Below are 23036 nucleotides of genomic sequence, written 5' to 3'. Positions count from 1 at the left end.
CTTTGGGCCACGCCTTCTGAGTCTGAAGCTGGCACTTTCTTTCTGTTCCACCAATCACTATACTTATTTGAAGGTAATATTATTTATTTATTTATTTATTTTTATTTTTATTTTCTTGAGACGGAGTTTCGCTCTTGTTGCCCAGGCTGAAGTACGATAGCGCGATCTCGGCTCACTGCAACCTCCACCTCCCGAGTTCAAGCGATTCTCCTGCCTCAGCCTCCTGAGTAGCTGGGATTACAGGCACGTGCCACCACGCCCGGCTAATTTTGTACTTTTAGTAGAGACGGGGTTTCTCCATGTTGGTCAGGCTGGTCTTGAACTCCCGACATCAGGTGATCCACCTGCCTTGGCTACCCAAAGTGCTGGGATTACAGGCGTGAGCCACTGTGCCCGGCCTACAAATTAAGGTCTTTATAAGATCCATATTCCTTATTCAAAGCACCAAGTAGAAAAAACAAAACAGTACTGGTTTTTAAGTCTGTTTCTTAAACTCACGTATTTTTGGCTTGTCCAATCTGGAAGCACATTTGTCCCACCAATGCAGCAGACTGGTCCCCTAAACACTGAAAGTACAAATGACAATAAAGAACACTGACTAATACAATAGTATTAATTTCCTTTTTAGAAGAGCCATAGGATTTATTTTTCATTTTTTATTTATCAAAGAATGAACTGTCTACATTACTTTGAATTTTCTCCATTTGGCCATTTTCCCCATTTGGTAATACCATTTGTTAATATATAAGAGAATAGGTATGGGAAGGGAGAGTTAAAATTAATTTATTCAAAAGATTCTCAATGGCCTACAGTATGTCACATAAGAACAAGAATTAGCCAATTTTGTGACTTTCACTTGTTTTCCCTAGTTTAAAAAGGGGCAGACTGATGAACTAAGAGGAGGAAAGCCTTGACATGGAAAAGGGTGGGGATGGGAAGATACTTGGTGATGAAACTTACCCCAGATATTGGCACACCTTCCAAGGCCCCAGCTTTCTAATAAAATTTAAAAAAAGGATTATGAATAGTCACAAAATTTTGGCTCTACTAACATAACTGCAACAAGAGTGAACACAAGTAGCAATGTGCCAGAGGATGTGGGCAGACAAGACAAAGAAAGCATTTCAACTAAATGAATGATACAGAGACAGATACTACAAGTATTCCTAGAATGACAGGAAGAGATGTGGCACTGGAGAATGAACATAAAACATTAGACGGGGAGCCAGTAAATGAGGGCTCTACTCTTGGTTAGTTAGTTAGTATTAATCCACTAGCAGGCTGCTGAAACCTCTCAATACATCACATTATTTCTCTACAAAATGGAGATTGGGCTACGTGGTTGCTCAAGTTCATTAGTGCTTTGCTATTATTGCCATTATTAAGAAATGAAATGACTAATATATTCTTGCAATAGCCATCAAACCAGTATGAAACATATTTATTTTGCAAGGCCATATTTTAGCAACTTTTCTTTCTACTCAAGCTGCTCTAAACACAAGAGTGTTCAGGTATTGGATATTATTTGTTCATAGCAAACATCTTTCTTCAAATTTAGATAAGCAACAGTTAATTTATGTCACAAATACTGGTTTTTATTTTGATCATGATGGCCAGCATTCTAGGAAGAAAAATGAGATTTAAGTGACTGACTGTAGACTTTACAACCTTAATTTTTAAAAAAGACATACTAACTTAAGGCAATATTTAATGATATTAAGGAATTAGGAGAACTAAGAAATAGAATCCCTGGCCGGGCACTGTGTCTCATGCCTGTAATCCCAACACTTTGGGAGGCCGAGGTGGGAGGATCACCTCAGGTCAGGAGTTCAAGACCAGCCTGGCCAACATGGTAAAACCCCATCTCCACAAAAATACCAAAATTAGCCATGCATAATGGCAGGTGCCTGTAATCCCAGCTACTCAAGAGGCTGAGGTGGGAGAATCACTTGAACCCAGGAGGCAGAGGTTGCAGTGAGCCAAGATTGTGCCATTGCACTCCAGTCTGGGTGATAGAGTGAGCCTCCGTCTCAAAAAAAAAAAAAAAAAATAATATATATATATATATATAAAATCCCTGAAGTAGGAGTGATGTACTAGGATGAGCACCAAACTAAAGCTTTGGACCTGACTCCTTGGTCTGCCACGTATAAGCAAATCTCCCAGGCTCTGAGAGCTTTAGATATCCCATCTATTAAAGTGAGGGCAAGAATAGAATCCACCTCACATAGCTACGATAAGGAAGAAATAATAGGATATACGTAGAAACCCTTTACAAAACAGAAAACGTCCTCTAGATAGCTGGTATTATTTTATTTCTTTCATGTTTTCCAGTTAATTCAAAACCTGCTATTTTTATTTACTGTATATATTCTTTGAAAATCTGAACCTGGATATTAAGTAAAGGGTAAATTTCATAAAAGGCTTAAAGTGAATCTATAGGAAACCTAGAAGCTATATATCCTGATATATTTAAATATTATAAGAAGTCTTTGCTTATACTTTCAAAATTAACAAACTATCAACAGGATCTACTATGTGTGTTCAGGCATGTAAAGTGCTCTTTTTTCTTCATAGGAAGGGACCTCTGATGCTCCTCCTGGAGCATCCTTGATGAAGCATGCAGAAAAAGTAACAGTGCATTTCCAACTAACTGGTCTGGAAAGGTGGTCAATATGCCATTTAAAATAGACGTTTCAAACTATATCTATCTAATTGCCCTATTATGGTAGAGCCCAAAGTACATCACAGTTGTACTTTATGAGAATATCAGAATCTCTCATTCCAGGAAACTACCTTAGTCTTTTATTTTAGAACATTACTCTTTAAAAACAAACAGGATTAAGGTTTTTTAAAATTAAAATGTGACTAGAGCTTATAATAATTTGGAAGGTCACGGAAGTTCTAGATATATATGTTTAGTAAATGGACTTCTGCTTGTGTAAAAATAAATGGAAGTGCACTGTATCTTTTCCAAATGAATGGGTACATAATTGGTGGGCAACCTACTCACCAGGCTATGAGAGATTTTCTACAGTCAGCAAGGGGGAAAAAGAAGGATAGAAGCATAATATTTTAAATGCAAGAGAAAACTAGGCCAGTTCAACGTTTTTTTTCTAACCATCCTCTGAAACTATTTCTCAAGCATCGTTTCTTTTTCCTTGACCCAAGTCAGTTTGCAGACAGCTATGAAATGATCAAAGCACTTTTACTGTAGATAAGCAATGACTATGGCTCCCTTAAGAAATTCTATGTTGCCTTAAAAAGCTTTATTGTAAATGAAACAGTTAAAAATTCTTGCTCAAGCTTTATCCAGAGCACTTAGTGCTCATCTATATTAACTTTGTAAGTGAAGTTTCTCTTATCTTTCACGAAATGTCTAAGCAATACTTTTTGTAATTTATCGGACTTACTCTTGAGTATTATCATAAATTCCAGATTTTTGTGCTCAAACACCAGTGCAAATCCTCCTAGAGGTTTTCATTCCTGATGTTTAACCACAGACTCTTAATGCACACTTTTTGCTGAAGCTATGTCTTTACTGGATTTCAATTAAAACAAAAGTAAAAATGTCCATTACAGAAACTAGTTTAATTAGCAATCCCAAATCAGAAACAGACTCTTCGGTGGCTCAAGCCTGTAATCCCAGCACTTTGGGAGGCCGAGGCGGGTGGATCACGAGGTCAGGAGATCGAGACTATCCTGGCTAACATGGTGAAACCCCATCTCTACTAAAAATACAAAAAACTAGCCGGGCATGGTGGCGGGCGCCTGTAGTCTCAGCTACTTGGGAGGCTGAGGCCGGAGAATGGCGTGAACCCGGGAGGCGGAGCTTGCAGTGAGCCGAGATCACGCCACTGCACTCCAGCCTGGGAGACACAGCGAGACTCCGTCTCAAAAAAAAAAAAAAAAAAAGAAACAGACTCTTTGCTTTCAGTTTCTTTGCTAAATTTTGCTCAGGCAGATAAAGAATCTAATATATAACATAGTTTGGCCATAAAAAAAGATACAACGGGAAAAAGAACACTACTAAATATGCAGAATCTCTCCGCTAAATTAAAAGCAGACACCACAAGTACTAAACAGTTATTTGGATTCAAAGAATAAATTGGCTCATGCCAACATCTAAAGTTAGAGTATCCCATTAATTCTTTTAAAATAATAATACTCAAAGAAAAACCAATTAAAGTTTATAAATGCAAATCCATTGATAAGAAGGGCTTTAAAGTTTTTAAGTTACAAAATATAACACAGTTGACCTTTAAATTTCGAATAGTAAAGGTGTTTTCTAATAAAAAAAACTTTAATTATTAGGTTTTTACTTTTTTGTTGTTGTTGTTGTTTTGTTTTTTTTGTTTTGTTTTGTTTTTTTACCATTAGGCCATAGATCTCAGAAGAACTCCGGACATTTGGAAGAATTTCCATTGGAATTCCAAAAAATCTGAAAAACAATAAGATTGGGTATTTAACACTGCTTTAAATAGACATATAGAAACATATATATGTATTTAAATGCAAAAAGTGTAAATAACAATTAGAAATGGATGTTTTTGAGCATGGAGTTAGATAGTAATAAATACATAAGCCAACAGAACATAGTTGTATTCTTAGATATTTAACATTCTAACTTTATGCAAGTCAATCAATAAAAATTAGAAAGCACACAGAAACCAAAGTACTTTTATAAAGGAACCTAATCTTCCATGAAGAATAATTAATTTGGCCTGTTTATTATATATGCAATAATAGTCTCTCTTTATAAAACACACAACATAGATTTGCATATTGTAGTTGAAATATCAACAGTTAAATTTTGGTGCTCCACTGACATCTGAAAATAGTAAGATTTCGGTTATAAATAGGTAGTGTATTGGGAAAACTATATGTAGAACAAAGCAGAACTCACTCGCAGAGCTGTTTATCCCATTCCAAAGAATGAATGTTGAAAAGCATAGTCCTACTTGCATTTGTTACATCTGTACAGTGGACACCTCCATTGACTCCTCCTGTCAAACTCTAGACAGAATAAAAAAGACAGGTTAAATTTGTACTTATTTGCAATTTAATTTACATATTGTTAAGGGTCATAATCAGCAGAGCATATAAAGCAAAACAATGGAACATTACATTTATCTAGTTTTCTAGTTTACAGCAGTGTCCAATAGAAATAAAATGTGAGCCACATATGTAATTTTAGATTTTCTAGTAGCTATGTTGAAAGTATACAAGAAACAGGTAGAATTAATCTTAATACTGTGTATTTTATTTAACCCAATATATCCAAAATATCATTTCAACATATAATCAGTGAAAATATTGAGACATTTTACCTTCTTTTTTCTGTACTAAGTCTCTGAAATCTGGTGTATATTCCATGCTTACAGCAAACCTCAATTTGATCATGTTTCAAGTGCTCAATAGCCAAATGTGGCTAGTGGCCAGCTTATCAGCACAATTCCAGTTACTTGATGGATAAATAAAAAATCAGTTTTGTTTTCATCCTATTATGTTTAGAAAACTCAGAGTCTTATTAAATTTGGCAAGATGAAATAAATTGAAATATTTGCCTCGTAAGGATTATTAGAGAATTCTGTGTTGTTGTTATCTCTGTTTTTGTGTTGTTGTTTCTGCTGTTGTTGTTTAAACAATTCGCATTATGCTGCCTACACTCACCTAAGCATATATCTTAAAAGGAGAGTTTTAAACTTTCTTTCTCAGGTATACCCACATGCCTGAACTGGAGGCACTGCTGCCTTCCTTTACATGGAAGCAATAAGAGGTCGGAAAGGAACAAAGGTCGATAAACAGCATCCAGTGGGTTATAGCCAAAATGTGCTCCCTTGAGTCTCCTGCAGCTCACGGTTTCCACATCTTGCCTTACTCTGGTCGATGCAATTGTCAAAGGTACTCATTCGACTGTGACTGACACACGTGAAAATGGCTGGCCATGAACACAAAGCACATTCTGCCCTGGCCAAGCACATGGAGAGGTGAAGAATGTGCCTCTTCCTGATACGGGTTCTGAAAGACCTGCTCTGTGGATCTGGCAAGTGAGAGTGGGGACAATACTTCCTTGACGTTCCTTGAATGTTGAAAAAGATCATTACATACTGAAATATTTACAAATAAAATGAAATGTCTGGCATTTGTTTTAAAATTATCTGTGGGGAGAAAGAATATGTGAGTATAGTAGAAACAAGATTGGCCATAGGTTGATGATTGCTGCGTGTTCAGCTTAGGCAAAGAGATTCTGAATAGAAATGTCCACTATGATTTAGTTTCATATTATGGCTTGATTATACAAGAGACAGTTGTGTAATGTTGAAAGCAAAACATAAAAGTACTCTAAGTATTTTATCCTGCTAAAGAGTTATTTTGTCTAAGACATGGCTAGTGGGAAAGGAGTATATAACAAACAATAGAGAAAGGGTACCTAAATTATTCATCCTAAAGATAATAGATATGAGATACAGTTTTGGTAATTATCCTTCGTTTTCACTGAAATAAAACAAGAAAAAATAAAGAGGAAGTAGGCAAAAATCCTTCTCGAATAGAAGCTGAAATGTTCTCCTGCTGCTTCTTGAGTGGTTTTTCTTCATAATGCTGCTAATTAAAAAGTCTGACCTGCTAGTAGAAAACAATAGGCAAGGCAGTCTAGAAAAATTTCTGAAAAAATTCTCCATATATCCATTATATTTAAACATACCCAAATAAGCCATGAATCAATAGTCCCAAAAAGAGCTCGTTTTTCTTCAACGGCCTTTTGAACTTTTCTCACATTGTCAAGGAGCCAACGAAGTTTCACTGCACTGAAGTAAGTGCTAAGTGGAAGGCCTGTCTTGGACTAAAACAGTTGTGAAGTTCAGTTAGCAAATGAAATGTGTAACAGTTTAAAACAAAACCACCAAACCAAAGAACTCAACAAATCACAAAATATTCAAAGACCCTGAAGGCAATCCCATAGTATTATGAATAAAAATACTTTTCCTGTCTCATGGCACAGGAAAGCATGTTCATGAACAAAGATTAGGGTGACATGTTTACAGTTCAAAGGGCATCCACGTAGCAAGGTAAAGAAAAAATTAAATGACACAACATCCTGTAATTAGATAGTGACAATGCAGATGTTGATTTTTGCAATAAATTAGTATTGTATGTATAACCTAGTTCAAAACTATGCTGTTTATTTTATATTCCATAAAAATGGTATTTAAACTATTAAAAATCAGAGAGTATACCAAATCATAAACTAATGATCATAACCAGAAAACTTTTAAAACAATAAGACTTAATAACATATTTTACATATATACACACACATGTTCAAATAACATAACATGAAATTAGTAGACACTAAAGTAGAACTCAAAGACATGCCAAATCAAAGCAACACAGGGCCAGGTGTGGTGATTCATGCCTGTAATCCCAACACTTTGGGAGGCTGAGGCGGGTGGATCACTTGAGGTCAGGAGTTCAAAACCAACCTGGCCAACATGGTGAAACCCCGTCTCTACTAAAAATATAAAAATTTAGCTGGGCATGGTAGTGCACACCTGTAATCTCAGCTACTTGGGAAGGTGAGACAAGAGAATCGATTGAACCTGGGAGGCAGAGATTGCAGTGAGCCAAGATCACGCCACTGCACTCGAGCCTGGATGACAGAGCGAGATTCTGTCTCAAAAAAAATAAATAAAAAATAAATAAAACAACACAGAATTACTCTATATAAAACAGCAGTTGCCTAAATTTAGCAAATATATTAAACAGAGGGAACATGAACTGAAGAAAGGTTAATGGGTAAAAATGAAACACACATGTGCTTACCAATCTTCCTTGAGAACGGGTCAAACCCAACTCATTTGTGGTTAGTATATTAAACACTAAATGCATATATAAAGGCTGATTAAAGTTAACTAGTTAAGAAAATACACACACAAAAATAATGCAACTATGTTCCCCTCCCCATCCCTATTCTCATTTGTCACCTAACTACAGAGAGTGATAACTTTTTCCCTCCTATCTCATACAAGTATGGTTTTGTAAGAAAACTCAAACCAAAATATGTAATACTCTAATGCAACCTGTAAATTAAAAATCTTAACTCAAGGTTTTCTAGCTTTCTTAAAAAATAATAATAATAATCAATGTACAAAAATAATGAAAAGAGACCAGGCACAGTGGCTCACATTTGTAATCCCAGCACTTTGGGAGGCTGAGGCGGGCGGATCACCTGAGCTCAGGAGTTCGAGGCCAGCCTGGCCAAGACGGTGAAACCGCGTCTCCACTAAAAAATAGAAAAAAAATTAGCTGGGCTTGGTGGTGCATGCCTGTAATCTCAGCTACGGTGGAGGCTGAGGCAGGAGAATCATTTGAACCCGGGAGGTGGAGGTTGCAGTGAGCAGAGATTGTGCCACTACACTCCAGCCTGGATGACAGAGTAAGACTCTATCTCAAAAAAAAAAAAAAAAAAAAAAGGAAGGAGATAATTTATGGAAATATTATTTAATTTGAAGGACCAAGGGTCATCCCAAAAGACGACCTGGGAAGATCTCACAAAGTCAATGGCAAGGTAATACATAATATCTTATTTTCATGATGGGGGTAGAAAGTGTAAAAGTTGCCTAAAATGACATTGGAGAGAAAAACATGCATCCCTTGAAGCAGAGTGCAGCTGGAGGTGAGGATGAGGGTTGGGCAGGGTGATGAAGGGAACGGAATAGAAAATGATTTATTCAGGACAAGTCTGAAGTTATTGTGGGGGGACGGAATGGTCAGATTACTGCAATTAATGGGATTTCAACAGTAGTTTTAGAAGAAAATGACACAAGCATCCAACTGACAAATAAAAAGGGGATAAACAACAACAACAAAAACACAAAAAACGGCCGGGCGCGGTGGCTCACGCCTGTAATCCCTGCACTTTGGGAGGCCGAGGCGGGCGGATCACGAGGTCAGTAGATCGAGACCATCCTGGCTAACACGGTGAAACCCCGTCTCTACTAAAATACAAAAAATTAGCCGGGCGCGGTGGCGGGCGCCTGTAGTCCCAGCTACTCCGGAGGCTGAGGCAGGAGAATGGCGCGAACCCGGGAGGCGGAGCTTGCAGTGAGCCGAGATGGTGCCACTGCACTCCAGCCTGGGCGACAGAGTGAAGACTCCGCCTCAAAAAAAAAAAAAAAAAAACCACACACACACAAAAAACAAAAACAGAAAAAGGGAACTTCCTTTTAGATGCTAGAAGAACTTGGCCTTGACCTTGCTAAAAAAAATTCCTTGCCTATTTTAAAAATTAACTCTCCCTTCCTTTATGTGAAGAGGGATCTATATAAGGACTGAAAAGTAGGCAGTTTTATTAGCCTTCTTCATATGAAGAAAGTGGAAGAGGGGTTCAATAAAGAGCTAGAGCATTTTCTACTTTCTCTCTCTCCCTGAATCCAGATGCTTAAAAACTCAAAAACAGCCAGAACATTCTTTGATGGGCAGTAGAAAATAACAGGGATAGATTTGGAAAGCATAGTTCAATTATAGAAAGCACACCGCCCCCAGCACTTTGGGAGGCCGAGGCAGGCAGATCAGGAGGTCAGGAGATTGAGACCATCCTGGCTAACACAGTGAAACCACATCTCTACTAAAAATACAAAAAATTAGCTGGGCGTGGTGGCATGTGCCTGTAGTCCCAGCTACTCGGGAGGCTGAGGCAGGAGAATTGCTTGAACCCAGGAGGTGGAGGTTGCGGTGAGCCGAGATTGTGCCATTACACTCCAGCCTGGGCAACAAGAGTGAAACTCTGTCTCAAAAAAAAAAAAAAAGAAAGCACCCCTAGGGAAGTTATGACTTAAGCCACTGGGACACATTATAATCTCCTCCAGCCTGTCAATTTTGTGGTATTATTGTTCCAATCCACCACAGAGCAAGAAAGACAGGAAGGTAAAGACTTGAGTTGGCCTCAATTATCCGGGAAAAAGATTCTATAAATTGTATCAAATAACTATTGTACCATAAGATGCTTCTTTCTAGTGAAATCTGCAACCTTTTTTTTAAAAAAGAAATATTCTTGTAGTATACTTTTGAAGAAATTCTTACCTTGACAAAGTTATTATTTCCTGGAATTCTTTTACTAAGACTCTCAACGGTAGACTGGGTTCTTAGATCAAGCCACACTATAGACCAAAATAAAATAATATACATGAAAAACTTCATTTAAAAAATAAGAACTTACTGAAATCACCATCAAGGATAAAAGATTGATTAGTTTCTATAAGGAATTAAAATGCTATAGCTTTCAAGAGATAGAAATTAGAAAATTAGAAATGAATGGGCATATTGTTAGATAAAAATAAATTTATGAGAGGATTTAAAGCTTTTATGCAAAATTACAGACCAAGTTAGGAGAATAATACAAACCTTAGAGTGCTTATTTTATATTATTTTTATAGAACAAAACTACAAAAAATATTTGGAATATAGATTTTCTAAGCACACATGAGGCCAGAGAATATCTAAAAGCTAGGCAGGCTAGTTGGTAGCACAAAATGCAAAACCCAGGATCATCATACCATATATAAAGTGTGCATCTTAACAAACTAGGGAGCAATTTGTGACAAAGACAAAGTAGAGAACTTGATTCTATTATTGAGGAAACAAAAGATTCCGTCTGTTATATATAAAATGCTTATTTACATTGAAATCTTTCCAAGTATGCTAGACCCGGAATCGTTAGAATACTTTTAAAGGCACCATTCTTTCTCTCTGCTGGACTATAGAAAAAAAAATCTCCATTTTAATGGATCAACATTATCTTTACTAAGTAGCTATTATCTACTTTCTAACCCCCTGGTGGAAAGGATTTCTATTTTGCTTCATGATAGTAGGCTTGAGGAAGAGGAAACATTAAATAGTACATAAAGTAATTGTGAAAGGCAGCCAATAGAATCATCTGAATTTTATTTGCCAGATTTAAGTTTTGTACTTAAACTTTGATAACTTTTAATCTATTTGTGGTCATTTGATATTTTTAGGACACTGACTGCTCAGATACCTCCTGAAAAGACTCAGTCTCATAGTCTATTTAAAGGACTCCAGGGAAGACTATGCAAGCTTGCCCACTACCACATATTTGAATGGTAGCAATCACTGTGTAGTTTGGTTAACTCTTCTCTATTACTCCATTCTCTTCATTAAAAAGCAGTTATTTCCTGTAGTAAATGTTAATCAATTCTTTCTAATTACTTATGCTGTCATTTCCCTGGAGGGCCCTGCACTTCATTTTGACAGTGGCTACTTCCCACAAGATTGAAACTGGGGACTTCAGGACAAGATACTGGTTTCTGTAGGTGGGAAAAGCAGCAAGAAAAGACTCATCACAACCAAGAAAACAGGAGGGAAAAGAGAAAGACCATGAAAATAGATGGCCTATAATAGATAACGTCTGCATTTGCTGTCCAGTATCTACTCCTCCTGCATCTGTTGGGGAGCGGTATTTCGAATTCTTTTTAGGAAATCGGTCCGCCCTCATCCTCAGCCATGTAGTGTGCCTGAGATTTGATCTTACTCCCAGCTCCAGGAATGGGTCTGGATCCCAGTGACTGGATCAGGAGATAACATGTGGTCAAAAAGATTTGTGCTCAGTCTGCAAGAGTCCCTCTTCTCAGTTGACCTTGGCAGTGTGTGGCTTGGGCCTGCTGCCCTCATGAAGGGAGAGTTGAATATGCCACATCAGGAGCCATCCCAGAAAAGGCAGGCTTGAGGGGGATGCAAGTGATACTGTCTGAGTCTGGAATCAAACAGCACCTGAACTTAGCTACCCTTGGACTGCTGCTTCCATGAGCAAAAGAACTGCCCCCTGCTTTAAATTTCATTTAGTTGAAATAGAATTTTATATTATTTATACTGTGATTGATATAAGCCATTAGTGACATCATCATGGAGGTGGCAAGATCTCCCATGTCCAGGGAACAAGGGCAGTCTACTTTTACACTGTGACAAAAGTGGACCTTCCTTACAGGTAAGCAATCCTAGCAGGTGTTATTGGCTTACAGAAATAACTAGAAAAAGTAGAAGAATTAGAAAAGTTTTAAATCTATGATAGGTAGAATTAACAAGCACATCTCAATACTCAGTGTTTCAAACTACAGTGAGCTATGAGTTTAAAAATGAATTTAGTGAGTTTTGATTGCCTACTTTAAAAATTGAAATAGGATGAATTAGAATGGAAAATATCAGAGTTCACTGCACTGGGTAAGATAAATATTGATTTGTGAAACTTTTGTTTTAGTTATGTGGATTTGCCGAATCATTATGTAAAATGCAATTCTTACCAAGGGGCATGAACAAATACATTTGAAAGCCACTACTCTAGGCTTTTTTGGTTAATGACTTAAAATATTCTAGACCAGTGTTTTTTCATATTTTAATGGATATAACATTCACAAGGGAGCTTAAAGATGGGCTCCATCCCCATAAATTCTAGGATAGAAGTTCTGGGAATGAGGCCCAGAAATCTGAATTTTAAATAGGTGCCCCATTTTGAGAAACACTGCTAGACTTCACAGCAGTGGTTATTTCCTCTAAAGCATACCATGACTACCTGGAAAACCTTAAAATCCAGGCCCTACCTTGCATGATTCTGATTGCAGGTCTAGGCAAGGCCTGAGCTCTGAGTCTCTGTACTTTTGTTAAAAGTATCTCAAGTAATTCAGTATAAAACTAAAATACGAGAATCTCTTTTCTTTCTCTTTCTCTCGCTCTTTTTTTTTTTTTTTTTTTTTTTGAGACAGAGTCTCGTGCTGTGGCCCAGTCTGGAGTGCAGTGACGCAATCTCGGCTCACTGCAGCCTCCGCCTCCCGGGAGAAACTCTTTTCATCTTTTGAAGAGCATGTTCTTTAAAATACTAGGTGTGTTCCAATTATTTGTTAAATAAAAAAAAAATCTAAAAGAACCCCCCGATTGAGTCCCAGTGGCCCTGTGATTCTATTGTTTATTAGCAAGGACCACTTAGGCACTTTATTCCTCACTTGAAAGTTTGCAGCTATGACTGACAATAGCGGTAAACACAGAGTTAAATCCTCACCACAAAGAATCAAAATACTGGATGTGAAATCAGGGAGACCAAAATTCAATGTTTGGCTTTGCCAACAATAAGCTATGTGACTTAGGCAATTCATTTTACCCTTCTTGGTCTGGATTCTGTAAATATAAAATAAGGAGGCTGGACTAGATGGTCTCTAAAGTCTTTCTCCTTCCATTGTTCCATGATCATAGAAAGCTGTCGTAAGAATTACTTTGTTTTTACAGCCAGACGTTAAGGCAGTTAGAATACATGGAATGCATTAGTAAAACTGCCAAAGAGAAAACTATCAGTGTTTGGTACACTACCAAGCAATTCACAAATGCTCAAAATTAATTGAATTAAGAACAAAAAAATTAGAAAACTCATTAAAGAAGCTAAGACGGCAGAATTAGACTTGCAGAAGAGACCAAAGCCAAAGAGAAGACTCCCAAGCTGGAGGACTAAGCCCCTTGTGTAGGTAATCTCTGAGAACAATCAAAAGGAATGACAGATCCAGATCTGGCAGCAGAAGTCAATTTCCCCCAACATATAGGACTTGGGAGGCTGGGAAGTGAGCAATAGCCAGAGCACCAATACCTGAGGAAGTACCAGCAGCTGGAACTGAAGAGCCAGAGGGAACAACGGCAACTGGAACTGAAGGGCCAGGAGAAACTGGAGCAGCTGGAGCATTAGAAGAAATAAGGGCAATTCATGCTAGAGATGGCCAGGTTCAAGGTCTCTTGTTGACCATGTAGGAAATGATAGATCACTTGGGCAAGTTCGTCAGAATGAACATTTTTCTACACACTGGAGTGTAGAAAAAGAAAAGGAAGAGGCGGGGAGCAGAAAGGGAACAAAGGAAGTCCAGTATGAATCTCTGATTCAATAATATTTTCATTTGGATGAAGACAGGTAAATACCTGCTTCTTGTTTAGGATGACTCTTCTCTACCTGGCAACATATATGCATCCTAATTAGAAAAGTGGCTCAGGTGGTACTCGACTATTCATTCAACCACTAAATTGAAATGATGGATGGTGTACTGAGGAAGCACAATCCTAGGGGATGTTAGAAAGGAATGGCAAGGAGCATGCTACAGTCTGTGTTGTGATCATCTGCACTAAGACATGAAAGGGCTGTTTTGGGAAGGCAGGTCCCCAAGAAAGCACTTTCCTGGTAAGATAGCTGGGAGTAAAAGGCACCTCCACAGAAGGGAGCAACGTGTCTAGAGGGAACAGGGGATTGCTAACTTCCAAAGTAATTAGGAAAAAAATAGAAGGAAAATAGATGCTAGGGAGTCAGAACACTAGACAGCCCACTTCTAGAAGGTATATCCCTCCCCTTATCTACACCAAGTAAAGCGGAATTAAATGGTCAAGCCCACCAAATAAGTAAGTTAATAAAAACAACTTGGACGATCTGAACTTATTTGTATTAAATAGTCACATCCAATCTGTCTGGTAGATTTAGTTTGTTCTGGAAAAAACAAAAAGTTTGAAGAGTGAAGATAAATGTAGTTGCCTCAATCCCCATGGACTAGAGTTAGTGACATAGTAACAAACAGTACAGAGGAATAAATTATTTTTAAAATATTTAGAATAATAAAACCTCATAAATTTCCAGTGTTTCATTAGTCATAACAATAGAAGGAAAAACAAAACACAGTAAAAAAAAAAAACCCCACTAAAATCATCTAACTGATTTCCAGTTGACTAGAAACAAAGACAAATAATAAATCTTCTCTGAAATGGTCTGTCATGAGCTGCTAGGGTGATAGGAAGTGAGGTGAAGGTGAGGCTCCAGGTTACGGAACACATCCTAAGCACAGACTGCTGACAGTTACACAAAGTGTTACATACGGGGTTGTTTCTCCCACAAGAGACGTGATAGTAAAACAGATTTAGTTATGGCATTTTACTATTTGTCAAAAGCTAAGCTATTAATTAAGCTGGGTAAGTGGTCATTTGCAAGGTGGAAGAGACTATATTGATGGCTGCCCCTCACCTTCATTCTCAGAAACAGGTGGGGCCAAAAGTAAACCAGAGAGTTGGAAGGAAAAATTGATTTACATATATGCCAAAAGGCAGGGGCTAAAGCCAATTTCAGCTCTTGGGTATAAAATGCCAAAATATCAATGACTGACTTGAGTGTGGGTGATCCCAGGTAGGCTCTGCATTTCCCCTGGGAACACCTGTCATGTATAAACCAATCATTTCATCTGGCATTACTGGATGAAAAAAGCTATCAGCCAATTCAGAACAGTGGCCCTAGCTAACAATTACTGAAGCCTTAGAGTCTGTCAGGCCCTGGCTTAAGTATCCCACATATATTAACGCACTGATCTACACCTCAAGCCTATAAGGTATACACTTTTCGTCTCCCCAGTTTAACTCTCAAGGGAACAGGCACAGAATGGTAGGAAGTGGAAAAGCTAGGATCTGAACCCAGAGCGTGAATCTAGAATTAAACCTCTAGGTAGGTATAGCCATGATGACATCACAGTCTTAACGGGATAAAAATAATTATTAAAGATTGGATAACTCAAAGTTGAAAACTAAATCAGTTTCTTTTTATTTGGACAGATTTGAATAATTCAATCACTCCAAAATACAGCAGTATTTCTTTATCCAGGATTGAGGGAGATGTAAGGTTTTCAAAGAATCCTGTAATATGGAATTTTTTTTAAAGGCAAATAAGTGGATCTTAATAAAGCTGAAAATTCTAGATTTTACAAAAGTGAAAAACCTCCCACAAAGAACCAATTTAAAAAAAAAAACCATACTTTATTGTCTAAAGTTAAGTGTGCTTAGGAGTTTTAGGTGGTTTGTCATCTATGGTTTTCTTTTCTGCTGATTCTTTGAAACATAAGCCAGTTCCAGAAAAGATAAAAGGACTGAGCTCAAGGTTCAGATCTCAACTCATGATCACATAGGTTTAATAATTGGCCCACTGTTAACCAGTATGTGAAAACAAATGTAAAAACGATAACCAATCTTTAAAATTGCAACACTCTGCATAAAGAGTTATGTGTGCCATTGGGAACTTTAAATCCAACAGCTTAGCAAAAAAATGTTTGCACTACCATTTAAATATAGAAAAATGTTTCAGGGACAATGAAATATTTTTTGTGGGTGGTTTTCTTTAATATACTAAGTGTTAAGCCAGGGACTCTTGCCTTGCTGGATTAGTCCCTACTATGAATGGTTTCCTTTTTTCTTTTTTTTCTTTTTTTTTTTTTTTGAGATAGAGTTTCACTCTTGTTGCCCAGGCTGGAGTGTAATGGTGCAATCTCAGCTCACTGCAACCTCTGCATCCTGGGTTCAAGCAATTCTCCTACCTCAGTCTTCTGAATAGCTGGGATTAGAGGCATGCACCACCACACCCAGCTAATTTTGTATTTTTAGTAGAGACGGGGTTTCTCCATGTTGGTCAGGCTGGTCTCAAACTCCTGACCTCAGGTGATCCACCCACCTTAGCCTCCCAAAGTGTTGGGATTATAGGCGTGAGCCACCACGCCCGGCCTATTAATGGTATTTTTATATTAAATCAAGAATTGTGCTTTACAGAAAGCTACCAGAGTGAGCGTCATATTGCTCTATACTTATCATGCATACCAATCAACTGCAGTGGTGAGTGAGCAAACTTGGCCAATTAGGGGGAAATACAGCTAGGCCTTTAAAGTTCGGACAGAACATTTCCCTGATAGCATCAATAAAATGTATGTGTAAACATACTAAACATCACTGATTCAAGCCTTCTCCCATTTCACATTTTAACTACTTGGGTAGTTTCGTGCTTTCTGATCAATTGAATCTGTGGCTTAATTACTTTTTCAATAATAGTTAGAAGACAACCAGTTATATAGACCATTAATAAAAGCTGCGTTTGGAAGGAAAAGGCTTAGAAAAATGGGTGGGTAGAGAAAACCCTGTGGAAGGGAATATTGAAGATAATGCTAAAAGGGAGAGAGAGAAGTACCAGGAGGACTCAGATAACTGAAAAGAGGCAAGAGAAGCCCAAGGCCTGCTTCAGATCCAGGGCCACAAAGCTCTTGCTGATCCACCAATGAGGTCATTATTGTAAATGCCTGCATCATGGCACAGTGGCTGGGAAGCAGTGATGCAAAGTGACATTTCCCCATTTTAGATATCACATTAATGTTTACCTTGTTAATCACAGAATTAAAAAATATATAGAACTTGTAAATTAGGCCATCTGTTCCTCAATGGACCCATTTAAATTTTTTTCTGTTTATAATCGTATCTGATAGAAAAGATGTCAATAAACGAACATACCTTTATTGCAAGCAAAATCAAATAGCTCTTCTTGGTTTTAACCTTCATCAAGCCTATGCCATGGCCAACAATGACATCCTGAAGTTCTCCTATCTTGGGTTTTCTGTTACTGTAGTGGGGGTGAGTGAATTACTGCTTATCAAGTATCCCTGGGCCATAAAGAAAGGAGGCCATGTAGAAGTTTTTAAAAAGGGAAACATAAGGTGCTCCTCTCATATGCTTGTTTGTAATAAATATTGCTCATCTGGCCGGGCATGGTGGCTCACACCTGTAATCCCAGCACTTTGGGAGGTCGAAATGGGAGGATCACTTGAGGCCAGGAGTTCAAGACCAGCCTACTCAACACAGTGAGACCCTATCTCTATTTAAAATATATATATATTTACATACAGCTATATATATGCATATATCATCTGTTGTATAATTTAGTAAGACAGAGAAATAAAGAGGAGAAGGACAGGCCTAGAGTTACAGAGATTTACAAGAGAAATAGACAAGGAAAGAAGAAAGCATACAAAGAGAATGCTATGGACTGAATGTACATGTCTCTTCCAAATTCACATGTTAAAATCTTAACTCCTAATATGATGGTATTAGAGACGGGACCTTTGAGAGGTAAATTAGGTCATGAGGGTGGAGCCCTCATTAATGAGATCAGTACCCTCATTAAAAGAGGAGAGAGCTTGCTTTCTTTTTATCACTCTCTGCCATATGAGGATGAGAAGACAGTCATCTGCAAACCAGGAAGTAGGTCCTCACTAGACACCAGATGGGTGAGCACCTTGATCTTGAACTTCTAGCTTCCAGAAATGTGAGAAATAAATTTCTACTCTATAAGCCACCCAGCCTATGATATTTTTGTTAAAGCAGCATGAACTGAGACAGAGAAAAAAGTATAAAACCCACAGACTGTGATACAAACAAAGCAAAAGAAGTTCAAAGACAAATATATGTGAAAATCTCATTGTTTCCATTCATCCTACCTTGTGTTGCTTTAGAATAAAACTGCTGAAGATTTAATATTATGTTGATATTTTCAACTGAAGACCTACATGGAGATATGACACTTCAGTGTTTTCCTGGATGAAATATAACTGGAGGCAGAATCTATCCTTGTTATTTCTTAGTGGCTCTCCTCCTTTCCTATTTCCCTTTCTCCTTCTAGCTTCCAAACTCCCATCCTTAGTTTCTGTAGCACAAAGGCAAGTACAAGGTCTTCCTGGTTTGTCACTATATGCCAGGGGTTATCACAAAACCTGGAACACAGAAAGGCACCTATTCTTTCATTGAATTAATTTTACATTAATTACTATAGTGAGTTCATCTATAATAAATTGAGATTATCACATCTATGTTATCAATTTCCAAGTCTACATTTGGAACCATCTAATTTCTCATTGCCCAAAATTAGCTTCTATTACAAGTCCAATACTCACCTTGTCCAAAACAAGGCCATTTTTTCTCTCAGTTTGGTACCCCCTAAATATTATTTAATTTCCTTCTGTTCTCTCAGGCTGAAAATCTCACAGGCCTGCTTTATTTTCTCCCTCCTCTTTATGCCCTGTCCAATGTATAAACAATACAATTTTTGTTGTTTATAAATTATCCAATCTAGGGTATTTTGTTATAGTAGCCTGAATGGACTAAGACAATGGGTTAGCTGCCTAGTGTATCAAGTCTACACTACTCTGCATAGCTTTTGGTGACCTCTATATCCTCACCAACTCCTAGTATATTTCACTTTCATTTCTTAATAATTTTTTCACTGGATATAGAACTGTATGTGGAAGTTACTTTCTTTGAGTACTTTAAAGGTTTCATTCCATTGCATTCTGACTTCCTTTGTTTCCATTGATAACTTAGCTGAAAGTCTTAGGGTCACTCTTTTTGAAGTTTACATATCTTTTTTCCTCAGGCTACTTCAAAACTTTATATCTTCATATCCCAGCGTAAGTATGGTCTTCTGTATATTCATCTTGCCTAGGGATTATAGTGCTTATTGAATCTACAGCCTGGCATCTTTCATCAGTTTTGAAAAACTTTCTCCCATTATCTGTCAAATGTTATTTCTGCCTTGTTTTTTCTCTTTCCTTTCCTTCTGGAAGTCCAATTACAAATACATTAAACTTCTTCACCTTTTCCTGTATTTCTCTTACATTCTTTTGTGCATTTTCTAAACTTTTGTTTCTCTGTGCTTCAGTCTAAATATTTTACTCTCTCTTGCAGTTCTGATTCATCTTCCAGCTCACAAATTCATCTGCAGCTATGTCTCCTCTGATGGTAAAACCCCATCAATTGAGTTCTTAATACAGTTCTAAAATGTCCATTTAAAATGCACTTTCAATTCTTTGCCAAGATTATCGATCTCAATCTTGTCAATTAATTCCTTGAACATATTAATTATGGCTATTTTAAAGTCTAAAAACTCTAGTATCTGAATTTCTTGAGTTTGTTTCTAATGTCACTTGTTTCTGTTGCTTTTCAGTCACGTTTTGTTTTGTATGCATGCTTTTTTTTTAAATAGAAAACTAGATAATGCATATGAAAAATTCTAGAGATTTTTTGAGGCTCTAATTGATGTTGTCTTCCTCCAGAAAGGATTTACTTTTATTTCTGAAAGGAAGTTAGGCCACTAGCATTAGCAATCTCAGATCATCTTAATCCAATTAGCGTTAAAGATCATTTGAATCTGTGCTTCAATTCCTGTGAGGGTTGCTTTATTTTCAGTCTACCTCACTTTCAGGATTTGACCTTTCACAGTTCCAGTTCAAAGTCTGGGATTTTACCAATACTCATCCCGACCCTTGGCAGCCCTTGACTCCACCTTTTGCCTCCTTATCTTTATGGACCTGTCAGATACTCCTTTCAGAACCTACTGGTATCTCTAGGAGATAAGCAACACCAAGTGCTAGGCTTACATCTCTGGGCTTTCCTCCTCTCCTCACTGTCTTGGTAGCCTTCCAGTTGTTCAGAATTCTATTTCATTTTCATCCAGGTTTTCTGGCTGTTCTCAGCATACTGATGCACTTGAAACAACCCATTCCACCATCATGGGATGGCTAAACTCTCCTTTATCATCTGTTTTGCCTCAAGCTGCCCCATGCTTTAAGTCTACACTACACTGCATGGCTTTCAGCCCCCTCTATATCCTCACCAACCCCCGTCTATCCAAATTAGAACATAAGCTTTGAGGTTGGAGGGTGTTCATGTTTAAACTGTGGTTTTACTCTACTTATAGCTACATGCCATTGGACAAGTTATTGAGCTTTTCCACAATTAATTTATAAAATAGGGGTAGTAAAATCTGTTTCACAGGGTCAGTGAGATTAAATAATATGGGTAAAATACTTAGCACAATCCCAAAGTAATAGCAGTTAGCACTTACTGAGTATTATTATCACTGCTAGTTCTACTAAAAATAAAAAAATGAGTCAACCTATGCGTGAAACTCATCCATTTCTTTACTCTGGCAAAATATGTGTACACATTTTCACCTTCATAGCTTGTTCACATTATTCCTCAATTTTCTCTTTTCCTAATGCAATCCAACATATGCTTCAAGGCCCAAGTGGAGTTCAACCTCCACTGTGAAAAGTATGCTAAAATTTCAAAATCCATACTGATATGTACTTGCTCTAATTCCTATTCAACTTATCAACACATGATTTATCAACTATTCCCTAATTTTGTTTTATGGATTGTTCCCTAATCTAGTTTTTCCTTTCCAAAACTAGATTATAAAGTGCTTACAAAAACAGCCAATATAATTTGTATCTTTTATAGTACCCAGGATAACATCAAACATGTAAGAGGTTCTCAAAACATGCATGTAGCTCAGGATAGAAGAAAAGAGTTCCTCATATTCTATGAACATTTGAATTAATACTGCGAAGCACGTAGAATGGGGGAGGGGTGCAGAGAGACACAGGCAGAAGAGAAGGAAATAAGTAAATAAGCACATCACAGAAAGATTTTCTAGTAAAACATTTACTTGAATCTTTACTGTAAGAGTAACTTCAGCTTACCTAGTTGCATTATTTGAAAAATAACAATTCAAAGTCCAAAGTTCCATTTTTACAATTCAGTGTTTAGAATTTAACTGGAACTGGCCAGGCGTGCCAAGGTGGGCGGATCACCTGAGGTCAGGAGTTTGAGACCAGCCCGGCCAACATGGTGAAACCCTGTCTCTACTGAAAATACAAAAATTAGCCGGGCGTGATGGTGCACACCTATAATCCCAGCTACTTGGGAGGCCGAGGCATGAAAATCACTTGAATCTGGGAGGTAGAGTGAGCCGAGACTGTGCCACTGCACTCCAGCCTGGGTGAAAGAGAAGACTCTGTCTCAAAAAAAGAAAAAAAAAAAAAAAAAAAAAAAAAAGCTCAGAATTTAACTGGAACTTTCTGGTTTGCCTGAGTAGGCTCTTCCTTTCATTAAGAAAACAAAAGAAAGTAAAACCTTAACTAGTTCAGGAAATTAGCTAACACTGATCTATCAAAGGATACTCTCCTAAATACTAGTCATTTGTCTTACTTATATTCAAAATGAACTACTCATGAGAATGAGAACAAAATAAACATTTAAAAGATATACTTTTGGCTGGGCGTGGTGGCTCATACCAGTAATCCCAGCACTTTGGGAGGCTGAGACAGGTGGATCACCTGAGGTCAGGAGTTCAAGACCAGCCTGGCCACCATGGTGAAACCCCATCTCTACTAAAAAATACAAAAAAAAAATAGCTGGGTGTGGTGGTGGGCGCCTGTGATCCCAGCTACTTGGGAGGCTGAGGCAGGAGAATTGCTTGAACCCAGGAGGCAGAAGTTGCAGTGAGCCAAGGTTGTGCCATTGCACCCCAGCCTGTGCGACAGCAAGACCCTTGTCTCAATAAAAAAAGAAAGAAAGAAAAAAACAGTACAGAAAAAGATGTACTAAAAGGATCTTTAGTTGTAATTCTTTCAAATTTTTTGAGAATTTATTTTATCATAAATGTAGAAAACATAGTAAATGCTTTCCTATAATACGATAACATTACTTTAACTTTTAATAAAGATTATTCTCCCAAAATTATCCCCTCTCTGATAATTTCTGATTCCATTCCCCACCCCACAACCTAGTATTTTATTGATAAAAAATTGTGCTTTGCTATCTGACACAATGAAGTCTTTTAGTGATTGCAATTTAGAACAAAATTTTCCTTTTAGGAAGTGGTCGTGTCATTCAGTGTTCAACAACTGTCATATGCTAATAATGATGCTAAAATATACTTAGGATCATTTACACCTAATAAGTTGTGATACCTAAAAGTGGTATATTTGAGATTTTGGGCTTTTTAATCCCTGCTCAAATAGCCACATGTGTAGCAGAAGCAGCTAAAATTTGAATATTCTATTTTTATAACCTTACAAGAAGAATTCAGATTCCTAGATGGAAAGACAAACACACAAGTACTTTGTAGAAAAATGACTGTGAACATACGTTATTTCAATTTTTTGAGGGTAAGGAGGTAAGATCTCTTTTAGATGTCAAAACAATTTGGCAAACATTTGCCCATTTGTAAGACAATCAGCAAGAGGAGAGAGCATAGGAGAGTTAATTCACTTATAATATGTGAATATGTATGATCCAAAAATGGTAAATATACAGCAGTCAATTTCTTAGCAGACTCTTCTGCCCATCCCATCAAGATTATAGTG

At 37.4% G+C, this 23036-nt stretch overlaps 1 protein-coding gene across 10 annotated transcripts in view; it reads right to left on the bottom strand.

Annotated features, from left to right (window-relative positions):
* The window catches only part of GK (glycerol kinase), a 79495-nt gene that overhangs the window by 30982 nt on the left and 25477 nt on the right, over positions 1–23036 (bottom strand). For 4 of the 10 annotated variants that reach the window (XM_050775130.1, XM_050775131.1, XM_050775135.1 and 1 more), the window contains exons 5-12: positions 13646–13729; positions 10084–10160; positions 6707–6844; positions 4907–5016; positions 4375–4441; positions 3014–3031; positions 961–996; positions 499–566 (exon numbers count right to left, since the gene is read on the bottom strand). In XM_050775130.1, coding sequence (XP_050631087.1) covers positions 499–566; positions 961–996; positions 3014–3031; positions 4375–4441; positions 4907–5016; positions 6707–6844; positions 10084–10160; positions 13646–13729 — 598 coding nt within the window. The remainder of the gene's footprint in view (positions 1–498; positions 567–960; positions 997–3013; positions 3032–4374; positions 4442–4906; positions 5017–6706; positions 6845–10083; positions 10161–13645; positions 13730–23036) is intronic. The other 6 variants (XM_050775136.1, XM_050775137.1, XM_050775139.1 and 3 more) reach the window with 3 other exon arrangements.

The sequence above is a fragment of the Macaca thibetana genome, chromosome X, assembly GCF_024542745.1.
Source record: "Macaca thibetana thibetana isolate TM-01 chromosome X, ASM2454274v1, whole genome shotgun sequence".
Classification (NCBI taxonomy): domain Eukaryota; kingdom Metazoa; phylum Chordata; class Mammalia; order Primates; family Cercopithecidae; genus Macaca; species Macaca thibetana.
Note: the sequence above shows the minus strand (reverse complement) of the source record. Positions and strands in the feature narration are given on the sequence as shown.